Source organism: Heterocephalus glaber, unplaced genomic scaffold (assembly GCF_053883595.1).
Source record: "Heterocephalus glaber isolate CG9 unplaced genomic scaffold, H.glaber_assembly_v1.0 deba00001428, whole genome shotgun sequence".
In the NCBI taxonomy this organism is placed as follows: Eukaryota; Metazoa; Chordata; class Mammalia; order Rodentia; family Bathyergidae; genus Heterocephalus; species Heterocephalus glaber.
The window spans coordinates 19338331-19359342 of record NW_028258293.1 but is presented as its reverse complement, the minus strand read 5'-3'; the positions used below and the strand labels follow the sequence as shown (position 1 = coordinate 19359342).

The following is a 21012-nucleotide window of genomic DNA, read 5'->3' as shown; positions in this document are numbered from 1 at the left end:
AAGCAAGTATGTAAAACTTACCTATTGAGTCAATAATTCCAACATTTCTAATCGAACTTGGGACCTTGTGCTTGTGAGGCAGGTGGCGACACCACTGAGCTAAATCCCTGGCCCTTCCACACATGTTTTAAGGACTTTGAACTTTACTCTTTGTCATTGTTCCTGGCACAGAAAATTTGTGTTTCAGGATAATTTTCCATTTTGTAATTAATTTCTTTTTTGAAACTTAAACACATTATACTTGTTAGAAGAATTTGTATTATGCTCTACCTCCTTTTTATATGGTTTTCATTTTAACTTTACACATTCATGGTAAATTGTGGTTAATCCTTAATACAATAAAGCCTAAGATGATACATCACTTTACAGAACCATTTACTGGGAAGAGCCTGCTTCTGCTTACTTGAAGGTGACAAAATGGATCAAGCTGATGCACAGTTTCATTTTGTACTCAACCAGTCTCCAAATAATATTCCAGCCCTTCTTGGTGAGTGATCTGTGGCAGTCTTAGGAGTCTAGTTTTTCACCATATTCCCAGACTATATCTCTTTATAATAGTGCCTTACTAACTGAGCTGGGTTGCAAAGAAGAGCCTTATCTTGTTACATATGAAACTGTGTGGCAAATGATTGTTGAAATTATAGAAATAAATATATACCAATTAATAATTGATTATTTGTGTCCAAAGATTCGGTTAACATTCTCTACTTAGACAGCTACAAGCTATTTCAGCTGTTACTTTATAATATTTAATAGAAAGTGTTTTTAGGCATAAATCAGTATGCCCTAATTGAATATGAAATCTTGTTCACTATTTTCAAGTATTTCTTACTGGTAGATGTATTTAATTTAGGTAAGTCAGTCAACACTATAAAGCATAAAAATCTGTGTTCTTTAATCATGCAGTAGATTTTTATTTTTTAAAATCATTACAGGTAAAGCTTGTATTTCATTCAACAAGAAGGATTACCGAGGAGCTCTTGCTTACTATAAAAAAGCATTGCGTACTAACCCAGGATGTCCAGGTGAGAGAAAAACTATTTTAGTTCTAAGCTATGTGTGATCCAACTTAAACTATTGAAAATTTGTCAGTTGCCTATGAAGTCAGTTGTGAAATGATAGTATTGGACTATTGCAATCACAGAATCAAGATTATTTTTTTTCTTAAGCATTGTGTTTGATTTACAAGTTGGATAGTAGATCATATTATAATCTTTTTCCCCTATCTATTAACTTTTTTCCCAAAATGCCAGTAATTTAGCATATTGTGGTTGAGTTCCAGTTATGTGCCAGGCCTATTCTCAATCCTGTGAATGCGGTAATGAACCAAAGAGAAAAAAGACCCTACTTTCATGTTTCCAGTGGAGAAAATTAAATGAAAAAAATATATACTATGTAAGATATTGGCAATGGTTAAGAACAAGAATAGAGGAAAAAAAAAAAAAGGAAGCATTAGGAGTTTCTTAGATTGACCAAGGAATCTCATCAAAGATAATAACATTTGTGTAGAGATGTAAAAAAACTTAAGAGCCAGGGCTGAGGATTTAGCTCAGTGGTTCTGCTGCCTGCCTTGTAAGCACAAGGTCCCAAGTTCGATCCCTGGTACAAAAAAAACCAAAAAAACTAAGAGGCATGCAAATATATGAGAGAATACCATTTCCAGAAAGAGACAGCATAGCAGGTACAAAGATCCTGAGGAAGGAGTGTGCCTTGCTGGGAGTGATGGTGCACACCTGTAATCCCAGCTGCTAAGGAGGCTGGGGCAGGAGAACCCCAAGTTCCAAGGCAGCCTGGGCAACCTAAGTATGACTCTGCCTCAAAATAAAATTTTAACAGTCTAGAGATGTAGCTCAGTGGTAGAGTTCTTGCCTAGCATGCTTGAGACCCTGAGTTCAACCCTGAATACTGAAGAAAAGAAAGAAAACGGATTGTGCCTAGCAAATTTGAAAATAGCGGGGAGCCAGTATATCTGGAATGGTGCACAGAAGGAAGTACTAAGAGATGAGATCAAAGATACAACCTGGTAGTAATCATGTAGAGTAGCCTAGATTATTATAAGGTCTTCATCTTTTACTCTGACAGATAGGAAGCCATTGGAGGGCTTTGGGCAGAAGAGTCGCTGGATCTGACTTCTATTTAAGTTCATTTGAGCTTCTGAGTTGAGACTTGAGTGAGATTCGGGAGAAGAGGGCAGGGACAGAAACAGATTAGAGAGGGGCTGTTGTAGTCATTCTGGTCACAGCTTATTGTGGCTCACATTAGGGTGGGAATTACCTTTTCTTGCCTTTGGAAAATAGCTTAAGAGGATCTAGCTTTAGATATGAAAAGTTCGAGATGCTCTTAGAGTAAACAAGCAAAGAGCCCAGACCTTTGTCTTGGAGTTCATGAAAGAGGACTGGGCTGAAGCAGTGAATTTGGAAATCATCAACATATAGATGGTGTAAGATCCCTGCACCTGCATGAAGTCACTAGTGCAGTGAATGTAGACCAGAAGAGGTTCAGGGGCAGCCCAGAGCACTGTTATATTTAGAAGTTAGGAAAATGAGGACAAATCAGCAAAGGAGCCAAGAAGGAACCTCCAGAGGCGTAGAGGAAACCGGGGTACATGCAGCGTCCTCGAAGCTAAATGAAAATGTTCCTAGAAGGAACAGGTGACTGTAACATTCTGTTGTTAGGCCAAGTAAAATAGGGATAGGGTCATTGATCATTGGATTTAGCAGTGTACTAGTCATTAGTACCCTTGATGAAAACAATGTTACTCGAATGGTGAGAGTGAGCCCCTCACTGGAGCAGGTTCAAGAGAAAGCGAAAGGAAGGGAAAAAAAAATTTAAAACAAATAAAAAAAGAAAGAAAGAAAGGGAATAAAGCAGCGAGTATTAGATCTTTCAAGGAGTTTTTGGTGTCAAGGGAAGAACGAGTGGATTGGCAACTGGAAAAGGAAATGGCATCAAGAAAGGATTTTTGTAAGATAGGAGAATGCTTATCAATGAATAAGAATGATCCAGTAGAGAGGAAAAATTTTGTGATGTAGGAAAAATAGTGGAGGTTTGCTAGAGCAGTGTCCTCAAATAGATGAGCAGGGATCTAGTGACCGATGGAGAGGTTGGCCCTTCTGTGTTCTCACAAGGCCCTGAAGTGAGGAGCATGCAGATGCATCGTTCTGAAGTGAAAGACAGCATTTGGGTGTAATCAGACACAGTAATGAAGGTCTTAATAGAATTTTTGTACTTCGTTTAAGTATTGCTTTTCAAAAATTAGAAATTGAGCTAGGTGCCATAGAGGGGGTGTAATATAGCAGGGGTCTCAGACTACAAGAAGAATACCAGTATTAGAGGTGTTCTCCTCTGTGCTGGGAAAAGTACCCGTGGAGGGAAGAGAGGTGGAAAATTATATGCTCTAACTTCTGGTGAAACCAACTTTTTAGTAGGCCAAGAGATTATGTCATGTTTTTATACTGAGGCTAACTCATGCATGGAGAATGGTTAAGCATTTTTGTAACTGGACCCTAAAAATGCTGAAGTTTGACTAATTGAATGATTTTGGGTTTTTTAGCTGAAGTTCGTCTAGGAATGGGCCATTGCTTTGTGAAACTTAACAAGCTAGAGAAAGCTCGTCTGGCATTCAGCAGAGCCCTGGAACTTAACTCCAAATGTGTAGGAGCATTGGTTGGACTGGCTGTCTTAGAACTCAACAATAAAGAGGTATGTGAGGGAAAAATTATATAATTTCTGACTGATTTGTCAGGCCTACAGCACATTGTGTGTGTGTGTGTGTGTGTGTGTGTGTGTGTGTGTGTGTGTATTTTTTACATCTTTCTGTCTACCTTAATGTGTGACCTGCTCAGGTGAGGTGGCACACACCTGTAATCCCAGTACTCAGGAAGCTCAGGAGGATCACTGCAAGTTTGAGGCCACCCTGGGCTCAAACAAAACAAACAGGGGCCGGGGATCTGGCTCAGAGGTTCCACCGCTTGCTTTGCAAGCACGGGGACCCGAGTTCAATCCCCGGTACCAAAGAATAAAAAATAAAATAAAATAAATAAAAAGAAAAAAGAAAACATCTCCCCTATTTTGGGCCGGGGATTTAGCTCAGTGGTTCTGGCGCCTGCCTCAAAAGTGCAAGGTCCCCGAGTTCGATCCCCGGTACCAAAAAAAACCCCCAAAAAACCCAAAAAACAAACAAAAAATGTGTGACCTTTCTTCATCATGCCTGTCTCATTGTCACAGGATGACTGCTGCATCTCCAGGCATCTCATTATTGTGTCAGTCTTGAGAGAGCAAAGGATGAAAGGCTTTTTCTTAAACTCTGTTATATTGAGAAGGAACCGTCCCCTCATGCTTCTATTAACTGTCCAAAACAATGTTTCTCAGCATGGGCACTGTTGACGTTTTTTGCTAGATAATTATTTGTTCTTGTGAACTATTTTCTCCATGGTAGATGCGTAGCAGCATCCCTGGCCTCTACCCAGTAGCATCTCCCCAGTTGTAATAAGCAAAAATGACATTGTTCCCAGGTGGAAACCTCTACCTTAGGCCACCAGGGAAGAGGAGTAGATTATCTTGGCTGACTTACATCAATCATTCATCTCTTGGAGCTGGGGAAGAGGGGCAGGGATTGTGCTCTTCTGAAATTGACAGTTCTCTGCACGCTGCAAAATCTCCATCCTGTTAGCAAGATAAGGGGTAAAAAGGCTGCTGATGATCACAGGTGTCTGCCATACCAAGAAGACAGGGGAAGCCAGGACTGATAAAGCAGATAAATCTCAAGCAATAACTAAACAAAAATATAAGAAGAGGGGGAAAAGTGACATAACTCCTGTACCCCAAAATATTAAGACTTAAAAGGAGGCTCTGATAGATATATTGGCCGGGCATGGTGATGCACACCTGTAATTCCCATACTCAGGAGGCTGAGGCAGGAGGATTGCCATGAGTTTGAGGCCAGCCTGGGCTGCATGATGAGTTAAAGCCCAGGCTGAACTATGTAACGAGACCGTGCCTCACAAAATCAATCAAAGATATAATACAGATATTTCAAAATCATCTAGTTCGGTCCCAGTGATGAAATGACACAATTTGCTGTCTGTCTCAGGCTTAACACATTCTAACCACCACTAGAAGTGTACAATTTAGCAAAGCTCGGTAAAACTGTTAAAATATGTAGTTTTGGGGAATAATTTCTATTTTTTGCCCTAGAAGTCACTGTAAGTTATGTAAGGCTATGATACCAAATGTATTTACTATATGCACCCAGTGTTAGAGGACAAGGAATTCTTTTCAGAGTGGATTCTTCTGTAATTAAATTTTGTTTGAAAACTACATTCTCTGGCTGGGCATGGTGGTGCATGCTTGTAATCCCAGCACTCAGGAGGCTGAGGCAGGAAGATCACCACAAATTTGAGACCAGCCTGGATTACATAGTGAGTCCAAGGCCAGCCTGACCTGCATAGTGAGATCCTGTCTCAAAAAACAAACAAACAAATGACCTAAATTCTAACAGTTTGGTGATTCATTATTTGAAATTTTTTACCTGTGGTGAATAACTCTGGCAGTATACTAATGTCTGAACTTAGGGTTATATACAACCTTGTTTCTCGAGATTATAAAGAAAACTTTAGAAAAGTGCTAATTAATAATCTTTTCACTCTGTTCCATTGTTTTCTTTTAGGCTGATTCCATCAAAAATGGTGTCCAGCTCCTTTCCAGAGCATATACTATTGATCCCAGTAACCCTATGGTATTGAACCACTTGGCAAATCACTTTTTCTTCAAAAAGGTAGAGGAAGTCATTCATTCTTAAATCTTAATCTTTGTTTTCCTGGATTTAATCAATACTTTATTTTTTTTTTTAACATGAAAAGAAATTTGAAAATGTTGGGGTTTTTTCCAAATTAGGGTTTGTGTTAGTTACCCTGGCATGGCTATATTTGTTCCTTCATTTACTTAATATTTGTTGAGCCTTTTTATACTGTGCCCAATACTACAATAAGGATTTGAAGATGAAGAAGACATGGTTTCTGCACTCAAGGAGCTCAGCTTCATAGAAAACACAAAGATGAAAGCCAATGTAAATGTAATAAAGGTCTTGGCCCACTTACGATAGAGAAATGAGGAAGTGAGCAAGTGCTTAAGGAGGGTTTTCACCACAGCTGAAAAGCTCTGACACTCGGTCTTAGAAGGCAGTCACTAGGTGATTGAAAAGGGAAAGGCTCCGGTCTGTGAATTCTTAGCAGTAAGAGCACAGCTTCGGGCATGATAGGCAGTGCACTGGCTCCGGGTAGTGAGGCACTTGTGTAATGGAACTTGGATGTACGTATGTAGAACAAAAGGAATCTGTGGCATTTTTTTTGTTTTTGCACATTGATTACAGTACATTTTTTAATTCGCCACTAATTCTGTAAGAGCAATAATATTTTCAATTTCTTAAAATATTAAGTCCAACATTTTGTTGACAAAGTTTTTATATAATAAGCGTGAAAGTTTAATCTGCATAATGAAACCAAATACTAAATTGTACTAAGAACTTTGGTTAAATAGCAATTTTGGTAAAGGTTCACAAAGATATTTCAATCTTATTAATAAGAAGTGCAGTGTTATTGTTGTTAGTATGTATTCAGCACCTACTAAAGGGTAAGAACTGTTAAAAGTGCATTCCAGGGATTCTTTAGTCTTCACAATGCTATGGAGTAAGTAATCTTATCCTCATTTTATGGATGAGTAAATTGAAGCAGAGTTCATAGCCTAAGGCCACACAGCTACTAACCACTGTATTTTATACTCTCGCTATAGATGCATACTTCCTTTTCATGGTGAATGATTGATTAAGCTTTAGGCCATAACTGTTGGAGTACTAAAGGGCAGCTATTTAGGAAGAAGATGGAAATGTATTTATAGGTAAATCAAGTGTTGCTATTTATAAAGCAGCTGCCCAGGCTGACCATAGTGCTTCAGCTGATTTTCTGATGGTTGTTCTGCAGGACTACAGTAAAGTGCAGCACCTGGCTCTCCACGCCTTCCATAACACCGAAGTGGAGGCTATGCAGGCCGAGAGCTGCTACCAGCTGGCTAGGTCATTCCATGTTCAGGTAAGCTGATCTTATAACAGCCTTTATATCTAGTCCATTTATTTATTTTTTTTCTGGTCTTTTTAGCACTTATATACATATTGATCTTGTTTTATTTTCACATTTTAGGAAGATTATGACCAAGCTTTTCAGTACTACTATCAGGCCACACAGTTTGCCTCATCCTCTTTTGTGCTCCCGTTTTTTGGTTTGGGACAAATGTATATTTATAGAGGTGACAAAGAGAATGCATCTCAGTGCTTTGAAAAAGTTTTGAAAGCTTATCCTAACAATTATGAAACGATGAAAATTCTTGGCTCTCTTTATGCTGCATCAGAAGATCAAGAAAAAAGAGATATTGCCAAGGTATACTTTTTTAAAAATCTTAACCATTTTCTCTTAGCTATCTCAAGCCTGCCAGCCTTCATTTCCTGTGACTGCTGGTGGAGCTATGATAGAAGTAGTTTTGTTAGCTGAGCTTGTTCTGCTTTAGATAACAAACAGTTGGCTTGGTAAACAAGTTAAAATAGCCATCTTTTTTTTCTTTACTTTGACAGTGTTAGTTTAATTTCTTTTATCCCAGGGCCATTTGAAGAAGGTCACAGAACAGTATCCTGATGATGTTGAGGCTTGGATTGAATTGGCACAAATCTTAGAACAGACTGATATACAGGTAATGTAGTCATGCTTTTCTCCTCCTATACCATGTGCTTTTTGTAACCCTGGTGTAGTATTTCTCTTTTATTTTCACATATACCTCATTCTGTCCACCATAAAAATACAGGGTGCCCTTTCAGCCTATGGAACAGCAACACGAATCCTTCAAGAGAAAGTGCAGGCTGATGTCCCCCCTGAGATCCTGAATAATGTTGGTGCCCTCCATTTTAGACTTGGGAACCTAGGAGAGGCGAAGGTAGGAAAATGGAAATCTGCCCTTCTTTTATGCTTGATCAAGTTGAAAGCATGGTGGGTTTTTTAGGTGTATCAAATAAGTGTTTTAACTATGTTATTTTCTTCTTCATAGAAATATTTTTTGGCATCATTAGATCGTGCAAAGGCAGAAGCTGAACATGATGAACATTACTATAACGCCATTTCTGTTACTACATCATACAATTTAGCCAGGCTGTATGAGGCAATGTGTGAATTCCATGAAGCAGAAAAACTGTATAAAAACATCTTACGAGAACATCCCAACTATGTTGACTGTAAGAATTTTAAGCTTTTCTTATTTAATAAAATTCCGAGATTCCCACAATAGTGGCAAAAACTCAGTTGGGAAAAACTTTAGTGTCAGTAGTAAAAACTTTGAAGATTCTGATGTCTTTTTTTTCTTCAAGGCAGATATAGGGCCCTTAAAACATGCAGCTTCGGGCTGGGCATTTAGGTCAGTGGTTCCACTGCCTGCCTTGCAAGTGCCAAGGACCCAAGTTCAATCCCCGGTACCAAAAAAACCCCAACAAAACAAAAAAAAAAACATGCAGCTTCACTTATATTTGTGCTAGGAAATAAAAGAAGTAACAAAGACCACTTGGACCATACTCAGTGAATAGGCATGTTCTGTGGTTCAGCTGTCTTTATTAAGCTAGTAAGTACTCTGTGACATATTTGATAATGGATGTTTCTTTGTAACTCTTATTTAGATTTCATATAAACATTTTTACAATGTGTATAATACTAAGAGAAGTGGGGTTTTCTTCAAACACTTAGTACTAAAATGTCCTAATTTGAGTTTTTGTAACCTAGATGTTGTAAAATATGGATAGTTTTTTACATACCATACAGTAGTACCTCCTTATCCATGGTTTCACTTTCTGTAGTTTTCATTTACTCACAAAGAACCATGGTCCCAGAATACTAAATGGAAAACTCCAGAAAGAAAAATGATTGGTAGCAACCCACTTTGGGGTTCCCTCTTACCTCTCATGAGCTATCTCTATCTCTCTCAATAAATTTTCCTACTTCAAAAAAAAAAATGATGGTAAGTTGTAAATTTCACACCTTTCTGAATAGGATGATGAAGTCACATTGTTCCACTTGGTTCAGCCCAGGATGTAAATCATCCCTTTGTCCAGGGTATCCACACTGTATATACTACCCACATGTTAGTGGCTTAGGAGTAGTTTCTGTTATCAGACCAACTCTTGGGTATCACAGTGTTTGTGTTCCTGTAACTCTTATTTTACTTAAAAATGGTCCCAAGGGGCCAGGGATTTAGCTCAGTGGTTTCTCTGCCTGCTGAGCAAGTGCAAGGACCTGAGTTCAATCCCCGGTACCAAAAAAAAAAAAATGGTCCCAAGGTGCAAAAGTAGTGATGCTGGTGATACAGATCTGCAGAAGAAAAGCCACAAAGTATGTCCTTTAAAGTGAAAAGGTGAAAGGAAAGAAAAAAATCATGTGCTGAGCTTGTATAGCTTTCATTACAGTCTATTGTTGTAATTGTTCTGTTTTACTGTTAGGTATTGTTAATCTTTTACAGTATCTAATTTATAAATTTATCATTGATATATATACAGATAAAGATATATAAAAAATACATATACAGGACAAACCAGTATATGTAGGGGTTAGTACTGTCTGCATCTCCTGGGGATGGCACGGATCCCTCAAGCATAAGGGAGTACTACTGTTCTTCTTTAACATGTTCACAACAGGGCTGTAATTTGTACGCCTTACTGCTGAGTGACTCTGATTTGAACGTGTTATATTCCTGCTGACTTGAACCACCACAGGTACATGTATGGGCAGGTACAGTCTATGGGCAGCATGGGACAGTCCCATTGGATGGTACAAGCTGCCTGATGGGATAGTCATGCATGTCCCATTGCTGGTTCAAGGTGGCAGGAATGTGTTAAAAGAACCTAAAACATGTTTTGGCCCTAGTCAACAGGAGCTATGAATTGGACATTTGTTGTGTCATTTTAGATGCAAAAGTGTTTCAAAATGAGTAAGGTTTTAGTTGAATTGACAAACTGAATTTCAGTTGACTTGATAGGCAGCCATCACTGGTTTCTTTTTTTCTTTAACTTTATAATTTTTATTTGTACATACTGGGCTTTTTGGTTTTTTTGGTACTGGGGATCTAACTCAGGACCTCGCACTTGCAAGGCAGGTGGCAGAACCACTGAGCTAAATACTGGCCCTAGTACATATTGATACACAGATTGATCACATTCATCATAGGGAATTTGTACCTGTACATAATATGTCTTGATTCTTCTTTTTTTCCCCTTCCCCTCCCCTCCCTTCAACCCTTCTTCCCCTCCCTATTTACAAAAGCTTTGTTTCCATTTTTTTTCCTTCTCTTTCTTTCCCTTTTCCCTTCTCCCTCGCCCTCCCTTGTTCCTTCCTATTTCAGCATGTTCTTCCTACTTGCTAATATCGATCCTCCATTATACTCCTTGTTTACTGTTTCAGTTTCTCACAGAAGAGCAACGATGTGTTACTGGTTTCTTGAGACATTTTCTAAAGAAAACAGCTTACATTTGTGTGAAGCTAAATTGTTACTCAAGTGGAAGAGCAGTGGCTCGATCCTCACTCTTCTAAGTAATGGTCCCTAGCATTCCATGCTTTCACGGTTTTGGCATATGACAAATAGCTTTTTAAGGAAAAGTAGATGACAGTAGTATATATTGGAAAGAACTTGGAATAGACTTGTTCCAAGCTTTTTAAATAACTTAGCTTGAGACAAGAACTTGGAGCAGGGTACTGGCATAGGAAATAGAATGGAAGAGATGAATCTTAGATTTCAAACACAAGACTTAATGTGACAAAATTACTCTTTTTACTTTGATTGCTGTTTGATGTTTATTCATCCATGAGACTTTTCTGTTTCTTATATGGATGTACTAAAGCACAGTTATTTTAAAAGTTTGACTAAAATTATGATCCATGCTGAGCATGGCGGTGCATGGCTGTAATCCCAGCACTTTGGAGGCAGAGGCAGGAACTTTACAAGTTCAAGGCCAGCCTAGACTACATAGTGAGACTCTGTCTCAGTAAGTAAATTTCCATTATAGTTAATAACTTGAATATAAAAACTTTTAATTTTTATTTTATTTATACCTGTTAATTTTATAAAGTACTGGATTTAAATGTGTATATTTTGATCATGCCCATCCCCCCATGACCTTCTCTTATATCCTCTTCTCCTCCCCCTTATTTCCTTCTACATGTGTAACAGTCGCCCATCTATTGTCTTTTTAGCGTCCACATATAGGGGATAACATGAGATATTTCTCTGGGAAAACATGAGGTATTTCTCTTTCCGAGTCTGGCTTATTTCACTCAATGTGATGATCTCTACTTCCATTCATTTTCCTATAAATGACAAAATTTCATTCTTCTTTATGGCTGAATAATACTCCATTATGTTAAAAACTTTTAAATGTGTGTTTTCAGGCTATTTGCGTCTAGGAGCCATGGCCAGAGATAAAGGAAATTTTTATGAGGCTTCAGATTGGTTTAAGGAAGCTCTTCAGATTAATCAGGTTGGTATTATTGACTCTTAGGTTTGAGAAATAATTATTTTCATTTTTTTACCCCCCATTCAGTTTTTCCTTTTAATGGCTATCATGTTTCTAATAATGTTGGTATCTCTCTGTTATTTGGTGGTTGGTTGCTTTCTTCTTCATTGACTTACTAAAATACTAAAGAGTATAGTAGGTTGCATTATTGATCATGTAATAGTGGGACCATATTTTTATACAAATCTCTTCTATTTCCCTCCTTGTTCCTTCTTCTCTTCTCTCATTCTGTCCTCTCGTTTGTACTTCAACACATGACTGGTAGGTGTGTCATTATCCTCTCAAGTTTACTTCACTTAGGATTTAGTTAGTACCCTCTGAGAACAGTTTGGGGAATTATGTAATATCTTAGCATTTTGAATGGAACCATGTGGGTCATCTAAACTTTTTGATTGTGGCCCATAGTAAGAAAGATTTCATGTTATAGACATATATGTATATGTATATATGCAACTGAAAGGAAGAGTTTTGCAAATCATTATTTGCTCTTGCCAATGGGGAGTACACTGATATTTTTATTTTGTTCTGTTGTTAGTTTGTGTGCTGATAACTGCACACTAAATTGATTTTGCAGCTCACTAAGGGGTCTCGACTGTTGGTTTGAAAACACTGTTGTAATGTAGCTTATAAAACCTCTTCAACTCTCAGAATAGTGGGAAGAGGATGAATTTCCCTCTGTCTAAATTCCAGGTTTTGATTCTTCATATATGTGTGTTTCAGGATCATCCAGATGCTTGGTCTTTGATTGGTAATCTTCATTTGGCAAAACAAGAATGGGGTCCAGGCCAGAAGAAATTTGAGAGGATATTGAAGCAGCCGTCCACACAGAGTGACACTTACTCCATGCTAGCCCTTGGCAATGTGTGGCTCCAAACTTTGCATCAGCCCACTCGAGACCGAGAAAAGGTAATCTCTTTTTGTATTTTTATTTTACTTTATTTTATTTTTGGTATTGAGGATCGAACTCAGGTCCTTGCGCTTGCAGGGCAGGCAGCGGAACCACTGAGCTAAATTCCCGGCCCCTCTTTTTGTATTTTTAAACAAAACTGATAGTCTGCATTCTTACTTGAATTTTTTTTTTTTTTGTACTGAGAATCAAACTCAGGACCTTGTGCTTGCGAGGCAGGTGTCAGCACCACTGAGCTAAATTTCTGGCCCTTATTGAATTTTTTTAACTATATTTCTTTTTATAGGAAAAGCGTCATCAAGATCGTGCTCTGGCCATCTACAAACAAGTTCTCAGAAATGATGCGAAGAATCTGTATGCTGCTAATGGCATAGGTGATTATAGGTGACTTGGGTATCTATAATGATTTATGAAATTAATACTTTCAGACCAAGATGCATTATGTAAAGGTACAATTCCCAATGAGAAATGTAATTGTGTTGTATACCTACAATGTACCAATAAAAGAATTTAATACAAAAAAAAGAAAAATAAAAGAAAATAAGAAAAAAACACCTTAAAAAAAAAAATACTTTCAGAGCAGTGCTTGTAGATGAGACTTTCTCCAAATGTAGCCAATGTTGATATATTTTTTTTTTTTTTTGGTACCGGGGACTGAACTCGGGTCCTTGCTCTTGTGTAGCAGGCGGCGAAACCACTGAGTCAAATCCCCGGCCCCAGCCAATGTTGATATTTTAAAATTGGGTTTAGTTGTTTTTCTGGCTGCAGGTAGAAAATTCTTAAACATGAGCCTTTTTATAACTTCAGGAGCTGTTTTGGCCCACAAAGGATATTTCCGTGAAGCTCGTGATGTATTTGCCCAAGTGAGAGAAGCAACAGCAGATATAAGTGATGTGTGGTTGAACTTAGCACACATCTACGTGGAGCAAAAGCAGTATATCAGTGCTGTTCAGATGGTAATGTCAAGATATTTTTTCTATCACATTTATTGGTGAACAGATGTTTTCTCAACCATTCTGGCCCTGATGTGGAGCTGCACGCCATCTCTCCCAATACGATGGCTATTCAGAGGCAGATCGTTATATAATGATAAGATCTGGCTTTGATGTCCAGACAGATGTGAGGCCTGCTTCCTCCCCTAATTACATGCCTTGGACAAAGAACATCCTCTTTGACCCAGTTTCCCTATCTATAAAATGGAGATAATTGTACTTTAATCTCAAACAATTTTGAGAGGATCCAGCCTGAAAAGTACTTGACACTAACATATTTGTACCAAATAAATAGTAGGATTTACTATTTGTTCAGTTTCTGAAACTATACTTTTAGAAAGGTTAAATGACTTGTTATTTTCTTTCGAGATGAGGCCTCTCTTGCCAGGCAGGCCTCAAATCCGTGGGGTGAAGTGATCTTCCTATCTCAGTCTTTCAAGTACCTGAGACTACAGGTACACACTACTATCTCAGTTTAAATTAACTGGGTTTTTTTTTTGGTACTGGGGATCAAACTCAGGTCTTTGCGCTTGCGTAGCAGGCGGCGAAACCACCGAGCTAAATCCCCGGCCCTAAATTAACTGTTTTTAAAAAGAAAAATTCCATGGTGATAAGGTTTCCTGCCTGTTGAATTTTTCTTGTGCTTCTAGTATTTGTTGAGTGGTTGAACTGGAAATCAAAGTCGTACTCCTCCATCTACATCATAATAAATATTAAGGAACCTCTTGGGTTCTGGGATATAGTATGGTCACAAAGAACAAGCTTCTTGAAAAGGTAAAAGAAAAGAGCAGTCCAGGCATGGGGAGCAGTTTACATTTTTTCTAAAAAGATGGCCATTGGCCACTCGACGGAGGGACTCCAGAGCCCAGATTATATATGATGGCCTCAGAGGTTGTTTTTTGACAAAAGCCTTCCTGATCTGACAATGACAATACTACCTTTTATAAATAAGGATGTTCAGGAGAATTCTAACCATTTTCCATAAAATTATTTTGTCAGTGATGGCAGGATATAGTCTATGTTCAAAAGGTGCCATGTTTATGTCAAAATGAACACCAGTGTTAGTGTGTTGGTTTTAACCAACATGGTAACAAACAGAACTCACCGTAAGTCTTCTTAGGCTCATTGCATTAGGTTCCACTAATCCTAAGGAAAGGTGTTAGGGAGTATAACTGAAAGTATCCAAAAGTATGACTTCCAAAAAGTGGTCAGTGAATTCATTCAAGACAGTGTAGCTGAAGACATGAAGAAAGCTTCCCAGAGCTGGGGATGTAGCTTAGTGGTAGAGGGCTTGCTTAGCATGCATGAGGCCTTGGGTTTCCTGACCAGCTCTGGGGTGGGGGTTGGGGGGGAGTGATCATACAAAGGGAGTTTTTGTGTTAGTCCAAATTTCAAATGGGGAGAAAAAAAAAAAAAACTATTTCAAGTATCTAGTTTTTCTTTGATCAGTTTTTTGTGCTGTGAAAATGTATCCTGATGAATATCAAGTCATTTCCCAAATGATTCTCTGAAACCAGCCATTCAGAGAATAGACTGTTGTTTCACAGAGCTTTAAAATGGCTTGAAATTTTACTATAAAATGAAAAGATCTCCTAATTGGTGTTGTATTTATAATTCACTTTTCCTTTCTTTGTAGTATGAAAACTGCCTCAGAAAATTCTATAAGCACCAAAATACTGAAGTTGTGCTCTATTTGGCCCGGGCCCTCTTCAAGTGTGGCAAATTACAGGAATGCAAGCAGACTTTGCTGAAGGTAATAGGGAGAACTCGCTGTTTTTCCCTTCCAGTCCTATTCTGCATTGTATTTTTTAATTATTTTGTATATATGTTCACATGCCTATTAGCACTCAATATTTGACTAAAATCCTTTTCACATGATTAGATCATGTGAAATATATGCTTTGTTTTTTGTTTTCAGGCTAGACATGTTGCACCCAGTGATACAGTTCTTATGTTTAATGTGGCCTTGGTCTTGCAAAGATTAGCTACCTCTGTCCTAAAAGATGAGAAAAGTAATCTGAAGGAAGTGCTTAATGCTGTGAAAGAACTGGAGCTTGCACATAGGTAAAGATTTTGTGGAAACAACCTCTGAAATGATTTGTTCCTTTCACACTTGTCTCAAAAGGTGCTGAAAACTACTATCCTCAAAAAGTACTATTAGAGACTGGAGATGTAGCTCAGTGGTAGAGCACTTGCCGAGCCTGTGTGAGGCTTTGGTTCAATCCCTAATACCACAATTTAAAGAAAAAACAAGAGCAAAAACCCATTAGAATCATTCTAGCACTATAGAATTCTAGCACAAGTCAAAGAAGACAGTTGCCGCCAGGTGGTGCCAAACCAGATCCTTCCAGATTTGGATGGTGTAGCCTGAGCCTTAGAACTTGCTGGCTAGCTTTACAAGCTTGCCCTAGCTTTTCATTAATCTGACAGTGCTAGGGTCCAGCATTTTTACGCATGTGAAATTTTTTAGACTCATTTATGTTGGTTTTACATTTTATACCAGTGTGTCTTTGCATGGGATGTTACTGATTTTCATTGAGCTGTGATTAAGATCTTTAACCTCTTAAATATTACTTGAGAGATTTCTTCAGCTCAACTCAAAGTTTATTTAACCCTATAGTTTTTATTTGGTGATTCATTATGTCATGAAATTAAAGCCTGTATTTCCTCAGATTTTGTCCAGCCCTATTTACATTCCTGTTAACATTTCTTCCCTTGTACGGTGAATTGTAAGTGTTTTCATGGACTAAGCCCCCCACCTGCCATGCGTGACATATTTAGTAAATTTAGTACATCAAATGTCATTGCTTGATTTTTTTATTTATGAATTTATTGATAATATTAAATATGTATTTGCCTTTCTTGATGAACTCATGTTTGATTAAACATACTGAGTGGCTTATTGATGAGTCTTTTCTAAAACAAGTTACATATATGATTTCCCTACTGAGATATAATCTTTATGTATTAAATAAATTCAAATAAGTCAGTAAATATGTAAGCCTTTCTCAAACTATTCTTATGGAAAAAATTAAAAATCTAAAGGGCCCTATGTCATTAGAATTTTTTTAGTAAAGTATTTTATTTTCTCATTCCATTTAGATCCTTCAGCTACTTGAGTAAAGTGGGAGATAAAATGAGATTTGATTTGGCCCTTGCTGCTACAGAAGCCAGGTAACGGCACTGTTCATGGAGGATGAGTCGGGAGGCAGTGATACTGGGGTGGAAGAGAGTGTCACAGCAGTGAACACTGGCCCTCTGAGTCTTTCACACTCTTCTCAGGGACTCCCCATACCAAGGTTTTTTCCTTTCAGGGAATTTGACAAAATCGATTTGCTACAAGTACTTAGGTTGTGGGAAAAAATGCTTTTCTCTTTTGCTGATATCACCTTTGTCATCAGAATCAAGGTATGATTGCTGAGTCTTTGAGTTAGTTGTGAAGATAATGTTGGAAATCTTTGTAGCTGTCCTTTGAAAGGACATTTATAGTTTAGAAACTTAGCATAGTCAGTAGTAAGTTAATTTTGCTAAACTTCACATAGATGTCATCTTGCTTCAGATATTTTAAACGTGTGTAAGGAAAACAGATCCTCTGAGATTTTGAACAAACTACTACCTATGTTCATGATTCTGTAAATCTGAAACATTCTAGGCAATGCTCTGACTTACTGAGCCAGGCCCAGTACCATGTGGCCCGGGCGCGAAAACAGGATGAAGAAGAACGGGAGTTGCGGGCCAAACAAGAGCAAGAAAAGGAGCTATTAAGGCAGAAACTTCTTAAGGAACAGGTACCTGTTATATTGTTCAGTTATGCTCCAGGTAAGGAATTCTGTGCCTGAATATACTGTGTGTGTTAGGGAAAAAAGGCCTCTGCTTAGGAATATAGCCACCAGTGTTCATTGTAAGAACATATTTTTTTCCTACTTTTTTCTTCATAGGAAGAGAAACGTCTCAGAGAAAAGGAAGAGCAAAAGAAACTTTTGGAACAGCGAGCCCAGTATGTGGAAAAGACCAAAAACATTCTTATGTTTACTGGAGAGACAGAAGCAACAAAAGAGAAGAAAAGAGGTGGTGGGCGGGTAAGATATGATTACTGCTGACACTGATGACATCAGTCTCTGCTTGTGGCTTTCAGAAGTGAAGATAATTGGTTAAATTTGCTCTTTAGCTCTTAGCTTTGATTTCCTCCTATACTGAGCTAGTCTTCCAATATGGAATTGTGTAATGGTATCCAGCACATGTGACAGGCTCTCTCTGACTCTTGTATGTGAGCTTGGGGGGCGGTCAAACCCAAGGCCTCATGCACTAGGTGAGTGCTGTGTCACTGAGTTGTATCAGCCCAGGGGTCCCTCACATAGTGACTGTTCAACTTACAATTTTTTAATTTCAAAATGGTGCAAAAATGATAAGCATTCAGAAACCATACTCTGATTTTTATCTTTTCCTGGGCTGGGTTATACGTGGCATGATATTCTCTTATATGCTGGGCAGCAGCAGAAAACTAGAGCTCCCAGACCAGCCACATGATAAGGAGGGTAAACAAATGATACTCTACAGTGTACTGTGTTGCTAAGGCTGGATGTTTGGTGGTTGCTAAGTTTGATGTTTGTGTACTAAAATGCTTCTTTTTTTGGTACTGGCAATCAAACTCAGGACCTTGCGCATTTGAGGCAAGCGCGAGAACCACTGAGCTAAATCCCTGGCCCCTAAAATGCATTTTTAACCTGCAGTGTGCTTTATCAGGACATAACCTCATCCAAAATTGAATGTATTTGGAAATGCATTCCGACATTAGCTAAGTTCTCTTTGCATCATAGTGACCTCTTAAGTAGTTGATGATTTTATCAAACCAATTTTTAACCGACTGAGACATTCTTCCCATTAGAAGTCTTTGAAATATGGGCCTAGCCAAGCCCTTTCTTGTGACTTGTTACGAAATCCTTCATTTGGGGCCAGGGATTTAGCTCAGTGGTTCTGCCACCTGCTTTGCAAGCACAAGGTGCCAAGTTCAATCCCCGGTACCCAAAAAAAAGAAAGAAATCCTTCACTTGTAAATGACTGATAGCATACCAGATGGCTTCTTGCTACCCCTTAGTAGTCCCCCCACTTTACACCAGCCTGGTGATAGCTCACTGTGGTCTTGTTTAATTTTAGCGCTCTAAGAAAGGAGGTGAGTTTGATGAATTTGTCAACGATGACACTGATGATGACCTACCGATATCTAAAAAGAAGAAGAGGAGAAAAGGCAGCGGTAGTGAGCCAGAAGGCGAGGATGAGGAGGGTGGTGAGAGAAGGAAGAAGAAGAGGAGAAGGTACTGTCATCAATGTCTTAATGACCTTATGCATTGGCAGAAGACCTTTCACCTGTGAATTTGTATGTTTAGATTTCTTTTTTTTTTGCTACCGGGGATCGAACTCGGGTCTTGCGCTTGCGAGGTAGGCAGCAGAACCACTGAGCTAAAACCTGGGCCTGTGTGTTTAGAATTTTTGAGCACTCAGCATCCTCTTGGTCTTTCCAGTGAGGCCTTTGGTGCCCCCACATCTTACTTTAACCCTAAGATAAACCCCATTGCAAAACCCCCTACATCTCCATAGCTTTCCTCCTAAGAGTTACATGGTAGCCATCTTTGCCTGTCTTGTGTCTTTAAAATTGTAATATTTTTTGGAAAACGTGTGTGACTTAGAATGAGACCTGGATTGTCCCCACACTCACTGTGCATGTGCAGTCTCGGCAAAGTCACTGAGCCTGTCTCCTCTCTGTAAAATGGCAATGGTGACACCCACCTCATGATTTGCCTTCGTGAAATGTGAATGTGGGTAAAAGCACCCTTAAAACCACCTGGTGACATCTGCTATAAGATGAAGGGTGCTCTGCCTCTCTCTCATGTGGAAGTGCCCTCTGAGTTGCCCTTCTCCCTCCCTCATGGTACTTTCCTGTCCAGAATTTTCCATTCAGCTGTCTTATCCAGACCTGCCCTTCCCAACCCTTGGCCAACTATACTTGGGGAAGAACCCGGTGGATGCATTCAAACACCAACAACTATAACTGGAGCTACAGTGAAGACATTAGCAGGGTGCAGTCAGTAGCTAGGAAGGAAGAAGAAGGAAAAGATGTGGGGTCTGGAGCCTGGATCTTTTCCCACATTCCCAATCACTCCACCAATGCAAGATTCAGTTATAGGTGGGTGAGGGAGCTCAGCAGTGACTAAGTCACAGACCTCTGAGACATGAGTCACAGGAGTGTCCAGTGTGGCTGAGGTCAGCACCACACAGAAGGGTAAAAGTCTTGATGGCAAAATAGTCTTAGACTTTATAGGCATGAGTGGCTCTTGGCAAACTCTTGGTATTCATTATTTAAGACCTCCGAAGGGAGAAGAAGGATCTGATGATGATGAAGCAGAAAATGGCCCCAAATTGAAGAAGCGCCGTCTACCAAGAACAGAGAAGAAAAAGGCTGTAAGTTTATAATACTGTTTTTTGGAATCCATATTTTCCCTACAGCTTAATTTCAGTTATTAGGGTCTGTGTGATTGCATCTGTAATGCAAACCCAGTTTATAAGATATCCTAATTCATCTAAAAGTCTTGATTAATTTGTTAAGTTTGACGTTCTCTCTTTAGCCCAAGCCTGAACGTCTGCCTCCTTCAATGAAGGGAAAAATAAAATCCAAAGCCATAATATCATCAAGTGATGATTCTTCAGATGAGGATAAACTGAAAATTGCTGATGAAGGGTAAGAATTTTTCCCATGGTAAATTCTCCTAATGTGGGTAAACCAAAAGTGATTGCTAAATAGCCTCTCTGTTCTAGGGAAAATATACTGTTCTTTTTCTTTGTTTTCATAAGAAGGAAAACATGCTTGAAAATAACTGGGAGTGGTCACTGTGCCAAAATATTTTCCCTCCAGCTTCTTAGAATTACATAGCTGGAAGAAACCTTAGCAGACATCTTGTTCCAACCCTGTCATTTTGTCCTACTATGTAATTCTCCCTCAGAAGAAAACCTAGTTCATTCCCTTTTCTTCAAGGGTTTTAGTTGAAATTTCCCAAGTGACATCCTCCTAAATGAAGAGTGTCTTTTGCTGCCCTCCTGTTATCTTACCATATTGTGAGTGGCCTGACCCTGGCCTTGTAGAGACAGGGAATTCCCTGGCTGTTTCTTCTCTTGCTGGCCAATGGTGATTGACTTCCACCTGCTCATTGGAAGGCTTTCTCTAGCTTGCTTACAGAGGACTCTCCTTCAGCTCTCAGCCTGCCCGAGCCCCTGGAGCTCACTATGCCTCCATTTGAATTCCCAGACCAGAACTCTCAATACTGTGCTATATACCATGTTCCTCTTTGGTCATGGTTTCATTGGGATGCCCATTCATGAGATAGTGTGTAAAGAGCTGTGAAGAGGAAGAAAAAGACATAGACCTATAAATTCTCCAGGGAGTTTTTGGTTTTTTGTTTGTTTTGTTTCTTAGAGGCCCAGGAGAATAGCAAACCAAAACCATATTATAGTGATATAAGTGATAACACTTA

The 21012-nt window shown here is 38.9% G+C and overlaps 1 protein-coding gene across 1 annotated transcript in view; it reads left to right on the top strand.

Moving 5' to 3' along the window:
* Positions 1 to 21012, top strand: part of Ctr9 (CTR9 component of Paf1/RNA polymerase II complex) — a 28187-nt gene that overhangs the window by 4513 nt on the left and 2662 nt on the right. Inside the window, exons 4-24 of the mRNA XM_004851423.4 lie at positions 370 to 487; positions 936 to 1025; positions 3554 to 3702; positions 5669 to 5776; positions 6978 to 7085; positions 7194 to 7430; positions 7648 to 7737; positions 7849 to 7977; positions 8089 to 8272; positions 11466 to 11554; positions 12311 to 12496; positions 12784 to 12871; positions 13305 to 13453; positions 15126 to 15242; positions 15408 to 15553; positions 16592 to 16663; positions 17142 to 17277; positions 17428 to 17568; positions 18644 to 18801; positions 19849 to 19945; positions 20110 to 20222. Of these exons, the coding sequence (XP_004851480.1) occupies positions 370 to 487; positions 936 to 1025; positions 3554 to 3702; positions 5669 to 5776; positions 6978 to 7085; positions 7194 to 7430; positions 7648 to 7737; positions 7849 to 7977; positions 8089 to 8272; positions 11466 to 11554; positions 12311 to 12496; positions 12784 to 12871; positions 13305 to 13453; positions 15126 to 15242; positions 15408 to 15553; positions 16592 to 16663; positions 17142 to 17277; positions 17428 to 17568; positions 18644 to 18801; positions 19849 to 19945; positions 20110 to 20222 (2705 nt within the window). The remainder of the gene's footprint in view (positions 1 to 369; positions 488 to 935; positions 1026 to 3553; positions 3703 to 5668; positions 5777 to 6977; positions 7086 to 7193; positions 7431 to 7647; positions 7738 to 7848; positions 7978 to 8088; positions 8273 to 11465; positions 11555 to 12310; positions 12497 to 12783; positions 12872 to 13304; positions 13454 to 15125; positions 15243 to 15407; positions 15554 to 16591; positions 16664 to 17141; positions 17278 to 17427; positions 17569 to 18643; positions 18802 to 19848; positions 19946 to 20109; positions 20223 to 21012) is intronic.